The 14,926-nt window shown below is 36.9% G+C and overlaps 1 protein-coding gene across 1 annotated transcript in view; it reads right to left on the bottom strand.

Annotated features, from left to right (window-relative positions):
* OVCH1 (ovochymase 1) overlaps positions 1–14,926 on the bottom strand; it is a gene marked incomplete at both ends in the record, with an annotated part of 86,270 nt that overhangs the window by 24,969 nt on the left and 46,375 nt on the right. The window contains 3 exon segments of the mRNA XM_081250211.1: positions 4,908–5,047; positions 6,022–6,157; positions 7,591–7,716. Coding sequence (XP_081106337.1) covers positions 4,908–5,047; positions 6,022–6,157; positions 7,591–7,716 — 402 coding nt within the window.

Here is a 14,926-nt window from a genome sequence, read left to right on the forward strand (position 1 = left end):
TGGCAGGCAGATTCTTAACCACTGCGCCACCAGGGAAGTCCCTCATCTTTTGCTCTTTATAGTTTTCTTTAAGATAAGAATGTTTAACCATTCTCTGGAGAAAATTTAGAGAATTTAAAAAATAATTACTTATAATCTTGCAATCTAGAAATATCCACTTAAACATATTGGTGTGTTTCCCCTTAGACCTTTACTTAAGTCATATATAGCACTTTTTTTAAAAAATTAAAATATACTGTGTAATTTTTTCATTCCAATCTTCTCACTTAATATTGTTAACACAAGTTCATGTGCCCAACGCACGGTGAGGCCAAACAAACTGAAACGTCGGAGTTTGGAGCAGAGAAAGGTTTATTGCAAGGCCATGCAAGACTCATGCCCTAAAAAGCCTCAAACTCCCCGAAGGGTTTAGGGAAAGCATTTTTAAAAGCCAGGTTGGTGGGGTGGGGGGGGTGTCGCAGGGTGTGTGATCAGATTGCACACAATTCTCTGATTGCCTGATGATGAGGGAACAGGGTGATGTCACAGGGGTTAACTTTATCAGTCCTTAGGCTCCAGGAAGCCTGGGGCTCTGTGCTCATGGTCATCAAGTAGTTAACGTCTTCCATTTGGTGGGCTCAGGGGGGGAGCGTTGGTGGTCCACATCTAAAACAACTCAGGAAATTTGCAGAATATGGGGGGGAAGGCCTGTCCTGGGAAGGCCCTATAGGATCCTGCTCAGTTACAATATTACATGTAAGAGTTTTCTGTCTTCTAAAAAAGTTAGCTGAAAATATTTTATTTAGTGGTGGCATAATATTTTATCCTATGGATTTACTATACTTTTCTTAACCAATTTCCTATTTAGATCCTTTTTTTTTTGGCCATTATCATAAATAACACCAGCTGAATGAATATCTTACACATAAATGTAAGGCATATTTTTTATAAATATGGGTAAAAATAGAAATGCTGAATAAAAGGTTATAGATTTATAGCTTTTGAAAAACATTTCTATATCTTCCTGCAGAAAGCATATGACATATTATACCTAAACAACAACATGAAAATGTCTGTTACACTGCATTTTGTTTACTAAGTATAATCATTCTTCAAATCTTTTTTGTCAGTTAAGTAGGTAAAAATTTTTTTCATTTCCGTTTTAAAGAGGCTAAGTATTTTTTCTCACATGTATTTATTTATCTATGAGTTGCTCATTCAGATCACTTGCCCATTTTTATATTAAGGTATATCTAGGAAAATAATAATTCTGAATTGTGTTTTAAACTTAATTGATTAAACTCTTATTGTACTATTTAAAAATTGTTTTATGTCAGGAATCCTCTTAATTCTAAAAGAATATAGCTGTGCTTTACAATTGTTGAGTCAGGGTTTATTATCACAAGATTTGATTATTCAAATCTGCTCCCTGTGACAAACCATTTCTAAGTTTAACTGTTCATACACGGTACTTTCTGAAACAAACATTCTAACAAAAGCAGTTATAACACACATAGTTTCAAGTCAACAATTCTAGAACTATTAAGCTTTTCACTATTATAGGAAAACTGCCCTTTTTAGTAAACAGATGGCCAAAGGATCACTTCATTGTGACAAGAGACAAATAAGGAGAGATTTAATTTAGATTGTATAGTAACTGATATGCAGATATTCATTAACCTTCCTTATCTATCAAAAGAGGTTAAGGGTCAATCCAGTGCTTTTTGTTTTCAAAATCACTTGGGTCAATAATTTGTAATTCTTTTGGAAAATGAACAAAAGACTCAAAAGTCTTGGGAACTCTGGTTTTAACCTGAAATTTATTCAAGGCTGAGTCAAAGATATTTGGGCCTGTAAATTAATTTTATTTTACAGATTTGGGCTTTTCTAATACTGATTTGTAAACATTCCCTATATTAATTACCTTAAGCCTTTCTAAGAGTTGTTGAAAATCTTCAGTTTGTTATTTGCTTTTTAATTTTGTTTCTGTTGAAGAAAAGTTTTTAGTTATAAAGGAGTTTATTGATAATTTCCTATTGTCTTCGATGGCTTTTACATGAGAAGATCCTTCTCCATCCATAACTAATTGCTTATTTTTTAAACTTTTAGTAGCTTAAGAAAAATGCTTAACTCTTTAATCAACTGTTCTATGAGGTGAGAGAGAATATAATTTATATATTCCTCCCTGATTTGTAATGCCAAATTTATCACATATAAATGCCTTATAGTTTCTTGGGCCCCTTCTGGTCTATTTATTTCTAGTCATCTGTGTCTATTCTTGTACCAGTACTACCCTGTTTTAATTATCATTACTTTAAAGTATGTTTTAATACTGATAGTTCACCTCATCATCTGGTCATTTTTTCCCCCAAAACATTTTCAGCTAGTTCTGATTATTTTAAGGATAAACTTTAGAGTTATTATCAGTTTCCTCCTCACTCTCCAAAAACAATTCCCATTGGGATTTTGCTAGATTTTGCTATATTTGTAAATTAATTTGGGGTGAATTAATGTTAATTTTGTCTTCCAGTTTTAGAACATGGTCTTTTCTCTATTCAGATCTGTGTGTGTATATGTGTAAATTTCACATTTGCACAATAAAACTCACATAAAACTCACAATAAAACTCATAACCTAAAAATCACTTGATTTTAAGGTTATTCCTAGTTACATGGTTTTTGTTGCTAATTATGACTGAAGTGATTTTTCCATTATATCTTTTAACTAATTTTCACTGGGATAGTTTTAAGGATACGATTATTGTATCATTAATTTATATCTATTTTTTCCTGATTTGACCTAGTTTTAAGATAGATAATACATTTTCAATATTAAATTATTTGTGCATTCTTGGGATATAGCATAGTCAGTTATGTTAAAAATATTCATTCAATAACCTATTGACCTCAAAAATTGAGTTAACCCCTACAGGCTATGAGTCTTATGTGCAAAAATTGAAATAGAGTCATAAAATTTTTGTGGAAGAAGATAGGAAATATTACATGTTTTGTGAACTAATTCTAAGTAAAGAACAAATTCTAAGTAAAGAACAATAGATATATAGTTCATTAATTCTATATATTATAACTGATATAACTAATGTACTGTTTTCCATTTTTCTTTATTTCTTTGTTTTTCCAAACTGTGTGTTCTCCAACACCCCATTGATGGAAAGGCAATAGGGAAACAACAGTCTAATCTTTTCTTCTAAGCACCACAATTTTAAGAATATGAATTAAAATGTACAATTCTAATTCAAACACAGCAGAAGCTTGGTTTCTTTTATATTGGTTAACATGCATTCTCTCATTTAATTCTCAAAGTAATCTCATGAAGCAGTACAAGTAACAGGTATTCTGTAAGGCAAGAAGCATAGATAATTTCCAAGGATACTGGGCCTAGATGCTATAGTCTCCCCACAAGAAGTTAAGCCCTTATTGATGTTATGTTGACTCAGGAACCAGGAAAGCTCCATGTTTACTAACATTCCCTTAAGTAGGAACACAAAGATTGTTAATACACCTGCTTCTGGGATGGTAATGTCAGCCCAAAGAATAAAAGGACAGTGGGTTAGCAATTGGCTATTTTATCAACTCTGGCAGGGCTCTACCTATGTGGAGAGCGACACTGGCATCTGGGTCCTTTCTAAAGAGTCAAAGGCCAGCAAAATGCCACACATCCTCTCCCTCTGGGAGTCACCTTGTTACCTTAGGCATCTGTATCTCTGACTTAAGCAAATTGGGAGTTTGGTGTTTTTTTTGCGGTATACGGGCCTCCCACTGTCGTGGCCTCTCCCGCTGCGGAGCACAGGCTCCAGACGCACAGGCCCAGCGGCCATGGCTCACGGGCCTAGCCGCTCCACAGCATGTGGGATCCTCCCGGACCGGGGCACGAACCCGCGTCCCCTGCATCGGCAGGCAGACTCTCAACCACTGTGCCACCAGGGAAGCCCACATTGAGAATTTTTAATGCCCATGTATCTGTGTGTGCTAGTGATGGCGGAGTGTCTCTTCTTTTAAATCACACAAAAAGTTGCAGGTAGATTAGCTTCATGTCACAAATGAGGACAGTGATTCTTAGAAAGCTTTGGGAACATTCCCAAAGTCACTGAATTACTATGTGGTAGAACTGTGATCTACTGGACCCAGGACCGTCAGATTCCAGAACTCTATGTTGCTATATCCGGGTATATTGGGTAACATCAGTCAGCCAGCCCAAACCCTGTTTCCATTTCCCTTTTCTCTAGTCATCTCCCAGTTAGGTATGGCCATGTGACAAATCTGGCCAAAGTGACTTAAATTTGCTACAGGATTCTTGGAAACGTATTTGCTTTCTCCTTGGTGATAATCCTTCCCTGTGCCCCTTCTTCCTTTTTCCTCCAGTGTAATGGTGACAACTGAGATAGCCATTATGGAACCACTAGGAAAAGGCCAAGAGAATTGCAGTAATGTCATTCTTCACAGAGTTGAACTGTTGAGCTGGTGGTGCATCTGCATCCCTCTGGATTTCTCTTTCTTTCAGAATAATAAACTTAAGTCACTGTAATCAGGTTTTCGGTTACTATCTAATTGACAAACCCATTTAATGCCTTTCCTGTGAACATTATCTTGCCTGATTAATATTATATTCTCAATTTTCTTGCGTTACATTTGTCTAAGACTGTTTATCCTTTATTTTTAGTATTTCTGGGCAAGTGTAATCTAGGTATGACCCAAGTAAACAGCATATAGTTGGGTTCCTTTTTAACTTAATCAGAGAGTGTTACATTAATTTCAATTACAATATAAAATAGTAACAGTAAGGCTATTTCAGTATCACATAAGAGACTAATTTATGTCATCTGTAATTCACACACTGAATATAAAATGCTCTAAGAATATTTTGTAAAAGAAAATCAATAGCATAGTTCTTCACAGGAAATTAGTTACCTATTAATTTTTTGCTTGATCCAAATCCTTCGTAAACCCACAGGTGACCCTGACAGGCCAAGGGCATTGGTTGCATCTGGAAGTTGACAATATCAAGGCGAATGATGTGATTTGAAGGGGCTAATAATATCCAGTGGCAGCTGTAGCACAGATGAAAGAAAGTCAGAAATGACTTCTAAATAGCATATGTTGTTGTTTACTTTGTTCGTAATTCAATGCATCACTCAATGAGTCACTGTTATTGACTCTACCTGCTTCTTCTGTGCTTAAGGTGAAAGAAAGATTTAAACTATAACAATTAAAAATATTTTCTAATACTGAATTTGTCAAAAGTTCACCCATTATGGTGAATGGTTGGTCAATCACTTGTATTTTATAAATTCTGATTGGCAGCCTATAAGAGTTAAAGAAGTATTCTTGTCCCAAACTTCCCCAAATCACATAAATTTGCTTAGGATTGATACTATATGAATCTTCAATTTTTGTTTCTCATTTTAAATTTATTCTAATGTTTAATTCAGGGAAGGTTCTCTTTCCGCTGCGGCTTTTTTTTTTTTTTTTTTTTTTTTTTTTTTGCGGTACGCTGGCCTCTCACTGCTGTGGCCTCTCCCGCTACAGAGCACAGGCTCCAGATGCGCAGGCCCAGCGGCCATGGCCCACGGGCCCAGCCGCTCCACGGCACATGGGATCCTCCTGGACCGGGGCCCGAACCCATGTCCCCTGCATCGGCAGGTGGACTCTCAACCACTGCACCACCAGGGAAGCCCCCTCCACTGTGGCATTTTAAGAACCATTTATTGAGTACCTACTATGTGCAAGAAGCTTTTATGTACATTATTTCAATCTCCAAAACTCTTTGATAGAGATTTGCCTTTCCACTTTACCTAATAAATAGTCTCTTTTGTTAGGAAAGTACAATTTATCAACAGTATTTATTAATGTAATTTTACATTCAGTTTTCATATATTGAAGGCCTCAAATCAGGGATTATCTCAAAGTCTATTCTTTAAGGGAAGGAAGTGGAAAATAATGCCTTAAGCAAATAACAAATGTCCCTGCTTGTCAAGGGATCATCCATGAACTTCTTCCATTGTAGTAAACATTCTTTCCTCACCTCATAGTGGTTCTGTGAAAATATCTTGGGATTTGTATGATTCCTGTTGGTTTGGTAAGAATAACATCATCACAAGTAGTCACATGCTCTTGGTTTGAACTCTGAAGAAACTTGGTAGTTTTACTGCCCTTTGGACCTAGAAATAAAGAAGAAAAGGGATTGAGGTAAAACTAATTTTAAAGAGGCTTGTTATATGCCTTTTCAGATCAGAGCTATCAGCTTTCCTCCCTAGTTGTTTTAGAAAAAAGTTAACAGGAGGTGGTTAGTTTCACTAAAAATTTTCTATCTGCAACATTCAAAAGATACAGAAAACCAGCACCTCTCTCAAATTATCTTTGGCACAGCCTAGGGTCTATGGAAGATAAAGTGTGATAACTATAGAAAATGCAGGTTCCCTGCACAATTCCATCTAAAAACAGTATTCATTTTGAAAAAAAAATTTATTGAAGTATAATTGATTTACAATATTGTGTTAATTTCTGGTGTACAGCAAAGTGATTCAGTTTTACATATATAAATATATATATATATAAATATATATATATACACACACAAATATATATATACACACACATATATTCTTTTTCATATTCTTTTCCATTATGTTTTATTACAGGACATTTAATATATTTCCCTGTGCTATACAGTTCCCTGTTGTTTATCTGTTTTGTATATAGTAGTTTGTATCTGCTAATCCCAAACTCCTAATTTATCCCTCCCTGACCCCCTCTCCCCTTTGGCAGCCACAAGTTTGTTTTCAATGTCTGTGAGTCTGTATCAGTTTTGTAAATAAGTTCATTTGTATCATATTTTAGATTCCACTATATATATATATGTGATATCATTTGATATTTGTTAAAAGCAATATTCATAACATAGTTGTTTAGGAAGAAACTTTCATATGATATACATGCTTTTCTTTATTACTCACTTAACTTTTCTTCCAAATGTCTCTCTGCAATGCTTTTCAGTGCCAAAGAGAGAACCTAGCTCTTGGTTACCTACGTTGATCAAGAGTCAGAAACCTCCCTAATGACATGTTTGAAAATGCAGTCTGAAAACTCTGAATTGCATGAGTTTACATTTATAATGCTAGCATCTACTATTTGTTTAGTTTGTTTTCACAACTCATTCTAACCTTTTATTATTATAATATCACTATAAAGAGAACTCTAATACAGAGATAATAAATTGTCCAGAGCTAATCAGCCAGCTAAGACTTAGAACTCAAATCTTTCAATCCACAAGAATTATGGCTACAGAAAAAGATCAGTGTGGTGTAAAATCACAATCACAATAAAAAATGCTATCTTGCAATCAATGTATCTTAGCCATGTTCAGAAATCACAATTCTGAATGATTTACAAGTCAATCAGCTTATTTACTGAGTAGTTTTTCCTCTTGGACCAGACCAATCTCAGATCACTTAAATAGATTTTCCCTTCAAACATAAACTCTTTCCCCCCATAAACAATTTTTCTTACAAAACAATGTATAAGTTTTGAAATATTCCTAAAAACAAAAACATTGATTTTTAACTTTATAAGTTTACTAAATGACCAAACATACCTTGGACTCTAAAGACAATATAATTTATGCCAAAAGCACCTTGCACACGGGAATGAAATGTCACCCTCACCAGTGGTCCAGAGCTCATGAAAATCATTGGGTAAAGCCTTCTCCCACATAATTCACCTAGGTTAAAAAAAAAATCAAATTTGATAAAAAACAAGAACATTTGCTTTTTTAACAGTTCTCTAATTTAGGCGTAGCAATTACTTAAACTCCACTCTGCAAAATGAGGAGCAGGGTTCCAGAACTCAAATGACTCACCCAAAGTCACAGACTGATGGTGGGGAGTCAGGATTGGAAGCCACGTCCAAAAATTCAATACCTATTACTGACTATGTCACACTGCTCCCTTGAAGGACAATAGGTAGCAAATTATTTTATCTTTAAAATAAGGCTGATGTACCATTTTTCTCCTAGGAAAGTAACCTATTTATTAAAAATATATCACTGTGAAAATCCATGATGGAAAACTTTTTCTACCTGAAAATTTATTCTTTCCCTACATCCAATCTTCTTTTGATCACTTTAAGAACCTAAGTCAAAGACACAACATAAAATTATAACCATAATTCTAAAATGATTCAGAGGGCTGATTAAAAAGGTATAGAAACAACCCTTGATTTTCTTAGAATCAAAGTCACCTACTATTAAGAATAATTCAGTATCATTCTGTATCATTTATTTAAATGTCACCTGCTCAGAAAGACTTTTGCCAGTTATACTGCATACAACTCTATGGCACCTGCATCCCAGATGCTTCTTCTCTCCCTTCCCACCTCATTTTCCCCCAGCCCTTCTGTCTAACGTGTTATATATTTTATTGTACTATGTGTCCTCCCCCAACTAGAATATAAGGTTGGTAAGGGCAGGCATTTTTTTTTTGTCCATTTTGTTCACTACTGGATGCCCACAACTGAGAAGGGTCAGTCCCTGGCCCACAGTAGGTGTTCCATATATATTTGTAGGGAGGAAAGAAGGGAGATTATATACAAGAAGAAAAAAACATTAGTTGGCATAACATCTTAGGGTAAATGATGTTGAAATACTATTTGAAGAATGAGCAAATATTTATTTATAGCAAGAAGAGATGAACGCAGCTCTTGAATGGTTTCTGGCTCCCACAGGGAAAAACATAGCATTTTACACTGTACTAGAATACTACCTGACTTGAGTAAGAGGTAATATTTCTATCATAGTCCTACAGTTCCACTAGCTATCATCTGAAGGAGAGGACAATTCCACAAGTTTCAAGCTGACAATTTCAAATCAAAGAAATGCTACATTGAAAAATTATAGGGGTTCCCCAGGTAATCCACAACAAAGTCAAACATGGTTTTCAGTAGGACAATGATAAAGGCAAGTTTTCCCAGAAATCATTTACTTCTATATGAGAATCTGGTATATGATAAAGATAGCTATAAATTAGAGAGAAAATAATTTTTTAAAAAAAGAAAGCAGTCATAAGGCCATTTTACCATATGAGAAAATATATTTCAGCAGGATTAAGCTTTTTTTAATTAAAAAATTTCTGACCTCGGATTGAGAAATTAATTTTTAAAAATAAAAGCAAAGAGATAAATCAAAGATCAAAGATATATATGAATGTATTTAAACCAATAAATTTAAAAATATTTACATCAACATATAAATACACAAAATTTAAAGGCAAACGACAACCTTATGAATAAGTACTTGTAACTTGTGACAAAGGAAAAAGTATTATATATACATAATATATATACATATATATAGCTCTTATAAACCAATAATAAGATCAATACTCAAATTTAAAAATAGACGGTAATGACAACAAATTTAAAAATACAAATAGCTAACCAACACATGAAAAAAATTTATCCCCATTAATGATTTTTAAAAAGTACAAATGCTCATTAAATTGATAATATCAGGTTATGGGCATGGTGAAAGAGGCTCTTATGTATTGCTAATGGCAGTGAAAAATGATTTAGTCTTTCTTTTTTTAAAACAAGTATTTAATTAATTAATTAATTAATTTAAAAATTTTATTTAATTTTGGCCGCATTGGGTCTTCGTTGCTGCACGCGAGCTTTCTTTAGTTGCAGCGAGAGGGGGCTACTCTTCATTGTGGTGCATGGGTTTCTCATTGTGGTGGCTTCTCTTGTTGCAGAGCATGGGCTCTAGGTGCATGGGCTTCAGTAGTTGCAGCATGAGGGCTCAGTAGTTGTGGCTCACGGGCTGTAGAGCACAGGCTCAGTAGTTGTGGTGCACAGGCTTAGTTGCTCCATGGCATGTGGGATCTTCCCGGACCAGGGCTCGAACCCATGTCCCCTGCATTGGCAGGTGGATTCTTAACCACTCTGCCACCAGGGAAGTCCCTGATTTAGTCTTTCTGAAGAATAATTCAGCAGTATGCATTCATGCACACACACAAAAAAATGTTCTGAGTCTCTATTATCCCAATTTGGGGAGACATAGTAGGGAAAAATAAATAGCCAGATCCCTGTTCTCATAATGCTTTCATGTGAGTCAGATAAGTGAAGAAGATGATTTCAAATAGAAACCACTGTTACAAATGAAATAACCAACAGAATATGATAGAAAACAACTGTGTGAGGTGAAGGATGATGCTACTTAAGACTAAGAAGGCCTCTTTAAGGAGGTGACCTTTCAGTCAGTTACTCATATATTAAATGCCTTCATTTTGTCCAGCAACGTTCTAAGCACTGGGGATTCCTGAAGTGAAGAGATGAGTTTCAGTCCTCGAGAAGCTCATATCAATAGGGAAGACACTGACATGAAAACATGAAACAACCTCATAGGTTAGAAGACAATAATGCCAAGAGAAGGGCCACTAAGAAGTACAGAGGTGGGAGTGATGAAGTTCACATCAATGAGGTAGGCCTCATTAAGAAGGCACATTCTATGTGGAGAAAACGGAACCCTTGAACACTGTTGGTGGGAATGTAAATTGGTGCAGCCACTGTGGAAAACAGTATGACGGTTTCTCAAAAAGCTAAAAATAGAACTACGATATGACCCAGTAATTCCACTCCTGAGTATATATCCAAAAAAATCAAAAACACCAGTTCAAAAAGATACATGCACCCCAAAGTTCATAACAGCATTATTTACACTTGCCAAGATATGGAAGCAATCTAAGTATGAATGGATAAAGAAGATGTGATATATATACACAATGGAATACTACTCAGCCATAAAAAAGAACAAAATGTTGCCATTTGCAGCAACATGGATGGACTTGTAGGGCATCATGCTAAGTGAAATAAGTCAGACAGAAAAAGACAAATACTGTATGATATCACTTACATGTGGAATCTAAAAAATACAACTAGTGGGTGGTGGAGTCAAGATGGCAGCATGGGAGGACATTGAGTTTGCATCTCCCCAAACTAGGGCACCTGCTGGACACTGGTGGGGGACTTTTGACACCCAAGGAGATGGGAGAAACCCTCAAGCGACCAGGTAGGACACGAGGGGAGTGAGAGGGGAGGAGAGGTGGAGACTGGACAGAACTGGTGCCTCTGAAAGGTGGCTGTGAGAGGGGAGGGGGTCCCTCGCCTGGAGAGACCCTTAGGGGCTCGGAGGATCATGGGGGAGCATGCCTAGCATTTCTCCTGCCCAACTGGGCCCCAGGAAGCCAGCTGGGCTCCCAGACCGGGTCTGCTGCCCTCTGAGGCCCCCTCTGGGCTGTGTGGGACACAGGACTTGTTGCACAAGTCCTCAACAAAATACTAGCAAACAGAATCCAACAACACATTAAAAGGATCATACACCATGAACAAGTGGGATTTATCCCAGGAATGCAAAGATTCTTCAATATATGCAAATAAATCAATGTGATACACCATATTAACAAACTGAAGGGGAAAAACCATATGATCATCTCAATAGATGCAGAAAAAGCTTTTGACAAAATTCAACACTCATTTATGATAGAAACTCTCCCAAAAATGGGCATAGAGGGAACCTACCTCAACATAATATAGGCCATATATGACAAACTCACAGCAAACATCATTCTCAATGGTGAAAAACTGAAAGCATTTCCTCTAAGATCAGGAACAAGACAAGGATGTACACTCTTGCCACTCTTATTCAACATATTTTTGGAAGTCCTAGCCATGGCAATCAGAGAAGAAATCAAAGGAATACAAATTGGAAAAGAAGAAGTAAAACTGTCACTGTTTTCAGATGACATGATACTATACATAGAAAATCCTAAAGATGCCACCAGAAAACTACTAGAACTAATCAGTGAATTTGATAAGGCTGCAGGATACAAAATTAATGCACAGAAATCTCTTGCATTCCTATACACTAACAATGAAAAACCAGAAAGAGAAATTAAGGAAACAATCCCATTTATCATCGCAACAAAATAAATAAAGTATGTAGGAATAAACCTACCTAAGGAGGTGAATGACTTGTACTCAGAAAACTATACAACACTGATGAAAGAAATCAAAGATGACATAAACAGATAGAGAAATATATTATGCTCTTGGACTGGAAGAATCAATATTATAAAAATGTCTATACTACCCAAAGCAGTCTACAGAGTCAATGCAATCCCTATCAAACTACCAATGGCATTCTTTACAGAATTAGAACAAAAAATGTTACAATTGTATAGAAACACAGAAAACCCTGAATAGCCAATGCAAACTTGAGAAAGAAAAATGGAGCTGGAGGAATCAGGCTCCTGGACTTCAGATTATACTACAAAGCTACAGTAATCAAGACAGTATGGTACTGGCACAAAAACAGAAATATAGATCAATGGTACAGAATAGATAGCCCAGAGATAAACCCACACATATATGGTCACCTAATTTATTTCAAGGGAGGCAAGAACATACAATGGAGAAAAGACAGCCTCTTCAATAAGTGGTGCTGGGAAAACTGGACAGCTACATGTAAAAGAATGAAATTAGAACATTCCCTAACACCATACACAAAAATAAACTCAAAATGGATTAAAGACCTAAATGTAAGACTGAATACTATAAAACTCTTAGAGGAAAATATAGGAAAAACATACTTTGACATAAACCAGAGCAAGATCTTTTTTTGACCCACCTCCTAGAGTAATAAAAATAAAAACAAAAATAAACAAATGGGACCTAATGAAACTTAAAAGCTTTTGCACAGCAAAGGAAACCATGAAAAAGATGAAAAGACAAGCCTCAGAATAGGAGAAAATATTTGCAAACAAAGCAACGGACAAAGGATTAATCTCCAACATATTCTAACAGCTCATGGAGCGCAATATCAAAAAAACAAAAACCCAATTAAAAAAAATGGGAAGAAGGCCTAAATAGACATTTCACCAAAGAAGACATACAGATGGCCAAGAGGCACATGAAAAGATGCTCAACATCACTAATTATTAGAGAAATGAAAATCAAAACTACAATGAGGTATCACCTCACACCGGTCAGAATGACCATCATCAAAAAAATCTACAAACAATAAATCCTGGAGAGGGTGTGGAGAAAAGGGAACCCTTCTGCACTGTTAGTGGGAATGTAAATTGATACATCCACTGTGGAGAACAGTATGGAGTTTCCTTGAAAAACTAAAAATAGAACTACCATATGACCCAGCAATCCCACTACTGGGCATATACCCTGAGAAAACCATAATTCAAAAGGACACATGTACCCCAGTGTTCACTGCAGCACTATTTACAATAGCCAGAACATGGAAACAACCTAAATGTCCAACGACAGATGAATGGATAAAGAAGATGTGGTGCATATATACAATGGAATATTACTCAGCCACAAAAAGGAACAAAACTGGGTCATTTGTAGAGATGTGGATGGACCTAGAGTCTGTCCTACAGAATGAAGTAAGCCAGAATGAGAAAAACAAATAGCGTATATTAATTCGTATATGTGGAACCTAGATAAATGGTACAGATGAACCTATTTGCAGGGCAGGAATAGAGATGTAGACGTAGAGAAGAGACATGTGGACACAGGTGGGGAAGGGGAGGGTGGGACGAATTGGGAGATTAAGTTTGACATGAATACACCGCCACGTGTAAAATATATAGCTAGTGGGAACCTCCTGTACAGCACAGGGAACTCAGCTCAGTGCTCTGTGATGACCTAGATGGCTGGGATGTGAGGGGAAGGGAGCTCCAAGAGGGAGGTGGTATGGGTACACATATAGCTGATTCACTTCATTGTACCGCAGAAACTAACACAGCATTGTAAAGCAGTTATACTCCAATGGGGAAAACAAACAAACAAACTAATGAATATAACTAAAAGAAGCTGACTCAGATATAGAGAATAAATTAGTGGTTACCAGTGGGGAGGGTGTCAATATAGAGATGGGGGAGTGGGAGGCACAAACCATTGGGTGTAAGATAGGCTCAAGGATGTGCTGTAGAACACGGGGAATAGAGCCAGTATTTTGTATTAGCTATACAAATGTAAATGCAAAGTCACCTTTAAAATTATATTAAAAAATATCAAATCAGGGCTTCCCTGGTGGCGCAGTGGTTGAGAGTCCACCTGCCGATGCAGGGGACACGGGTTCGGGCCCCAGTCCGGGAGGATCCCACATGCCGCAGAGCGGCTAGGCCCATGAGCCATGGCCGCTGAGCCTGCATGTCCGGAGCCTGTGCTCCACAACGGGAGAAGCCACAACAGTGAGAGGCCTGCATACCACAAAAAAAAAAAAAAAGAAAAGAAGGCACATTCTAGGCAAGAGTTGACTAGATGGATGAGGAAGAGGTCTTTGAAGAGCTGGGAGAGGTGATGGACAAGGGCCCTGAGGGGAGAGCATGACGAGCTAAGGGAGAGCTAGGCAAAAGGTCATCCTAGGGAGTCTGGATTTCACTGCAGCTACAAGGAGCCATTTTATTCAGGGTGGATGGGGAAGGTAATCTGATCATAGGGGAAAAATGTGCAATGTGAGATAGGCAGTTAATCGTTTTCTCTGCAGTCTAAATGAGATAGTATTTCTAAAGAAAGATCCTTTAAATAAATGTTTGAGCCTTCTAAGTCAATAATTCAATCTCTCAGAATTTATCCTGAGAAAACAATCTCAACCTCAAAGCAATTCCCTGGCCTCCGTATACTCCTGTATCAAGCACGTGCACTTGTGTGTGAATCACACACACTCAGAGTAACATACATAAACTTTTCTTTCCAGGTATCCCCATCAACCAAATTATTTCTAACACCTTCCCACCTCCCCCTTTACTGAGAGCCAAAAAGCCTGTATTACACCTATACAAAGAACAGGTGGCGGGCTTCCCTGATGGCGCAGTGGTTGAGAGTCTGCCTGTCGGTGCAGGGGACACAGGTTCGTG

Source organism: Mesoplodon bidens, assembly GCF_964165515.1.
Source record: "Mesoplodon bidens genome assembly, chromosome: 11".
Lineage (NCBI taxonomy): Eukaryota > Metazoa > Chordata > Mammalia > Artiodactyla > Ziphiidae > Mesoplodon > Mesoplodon bidens.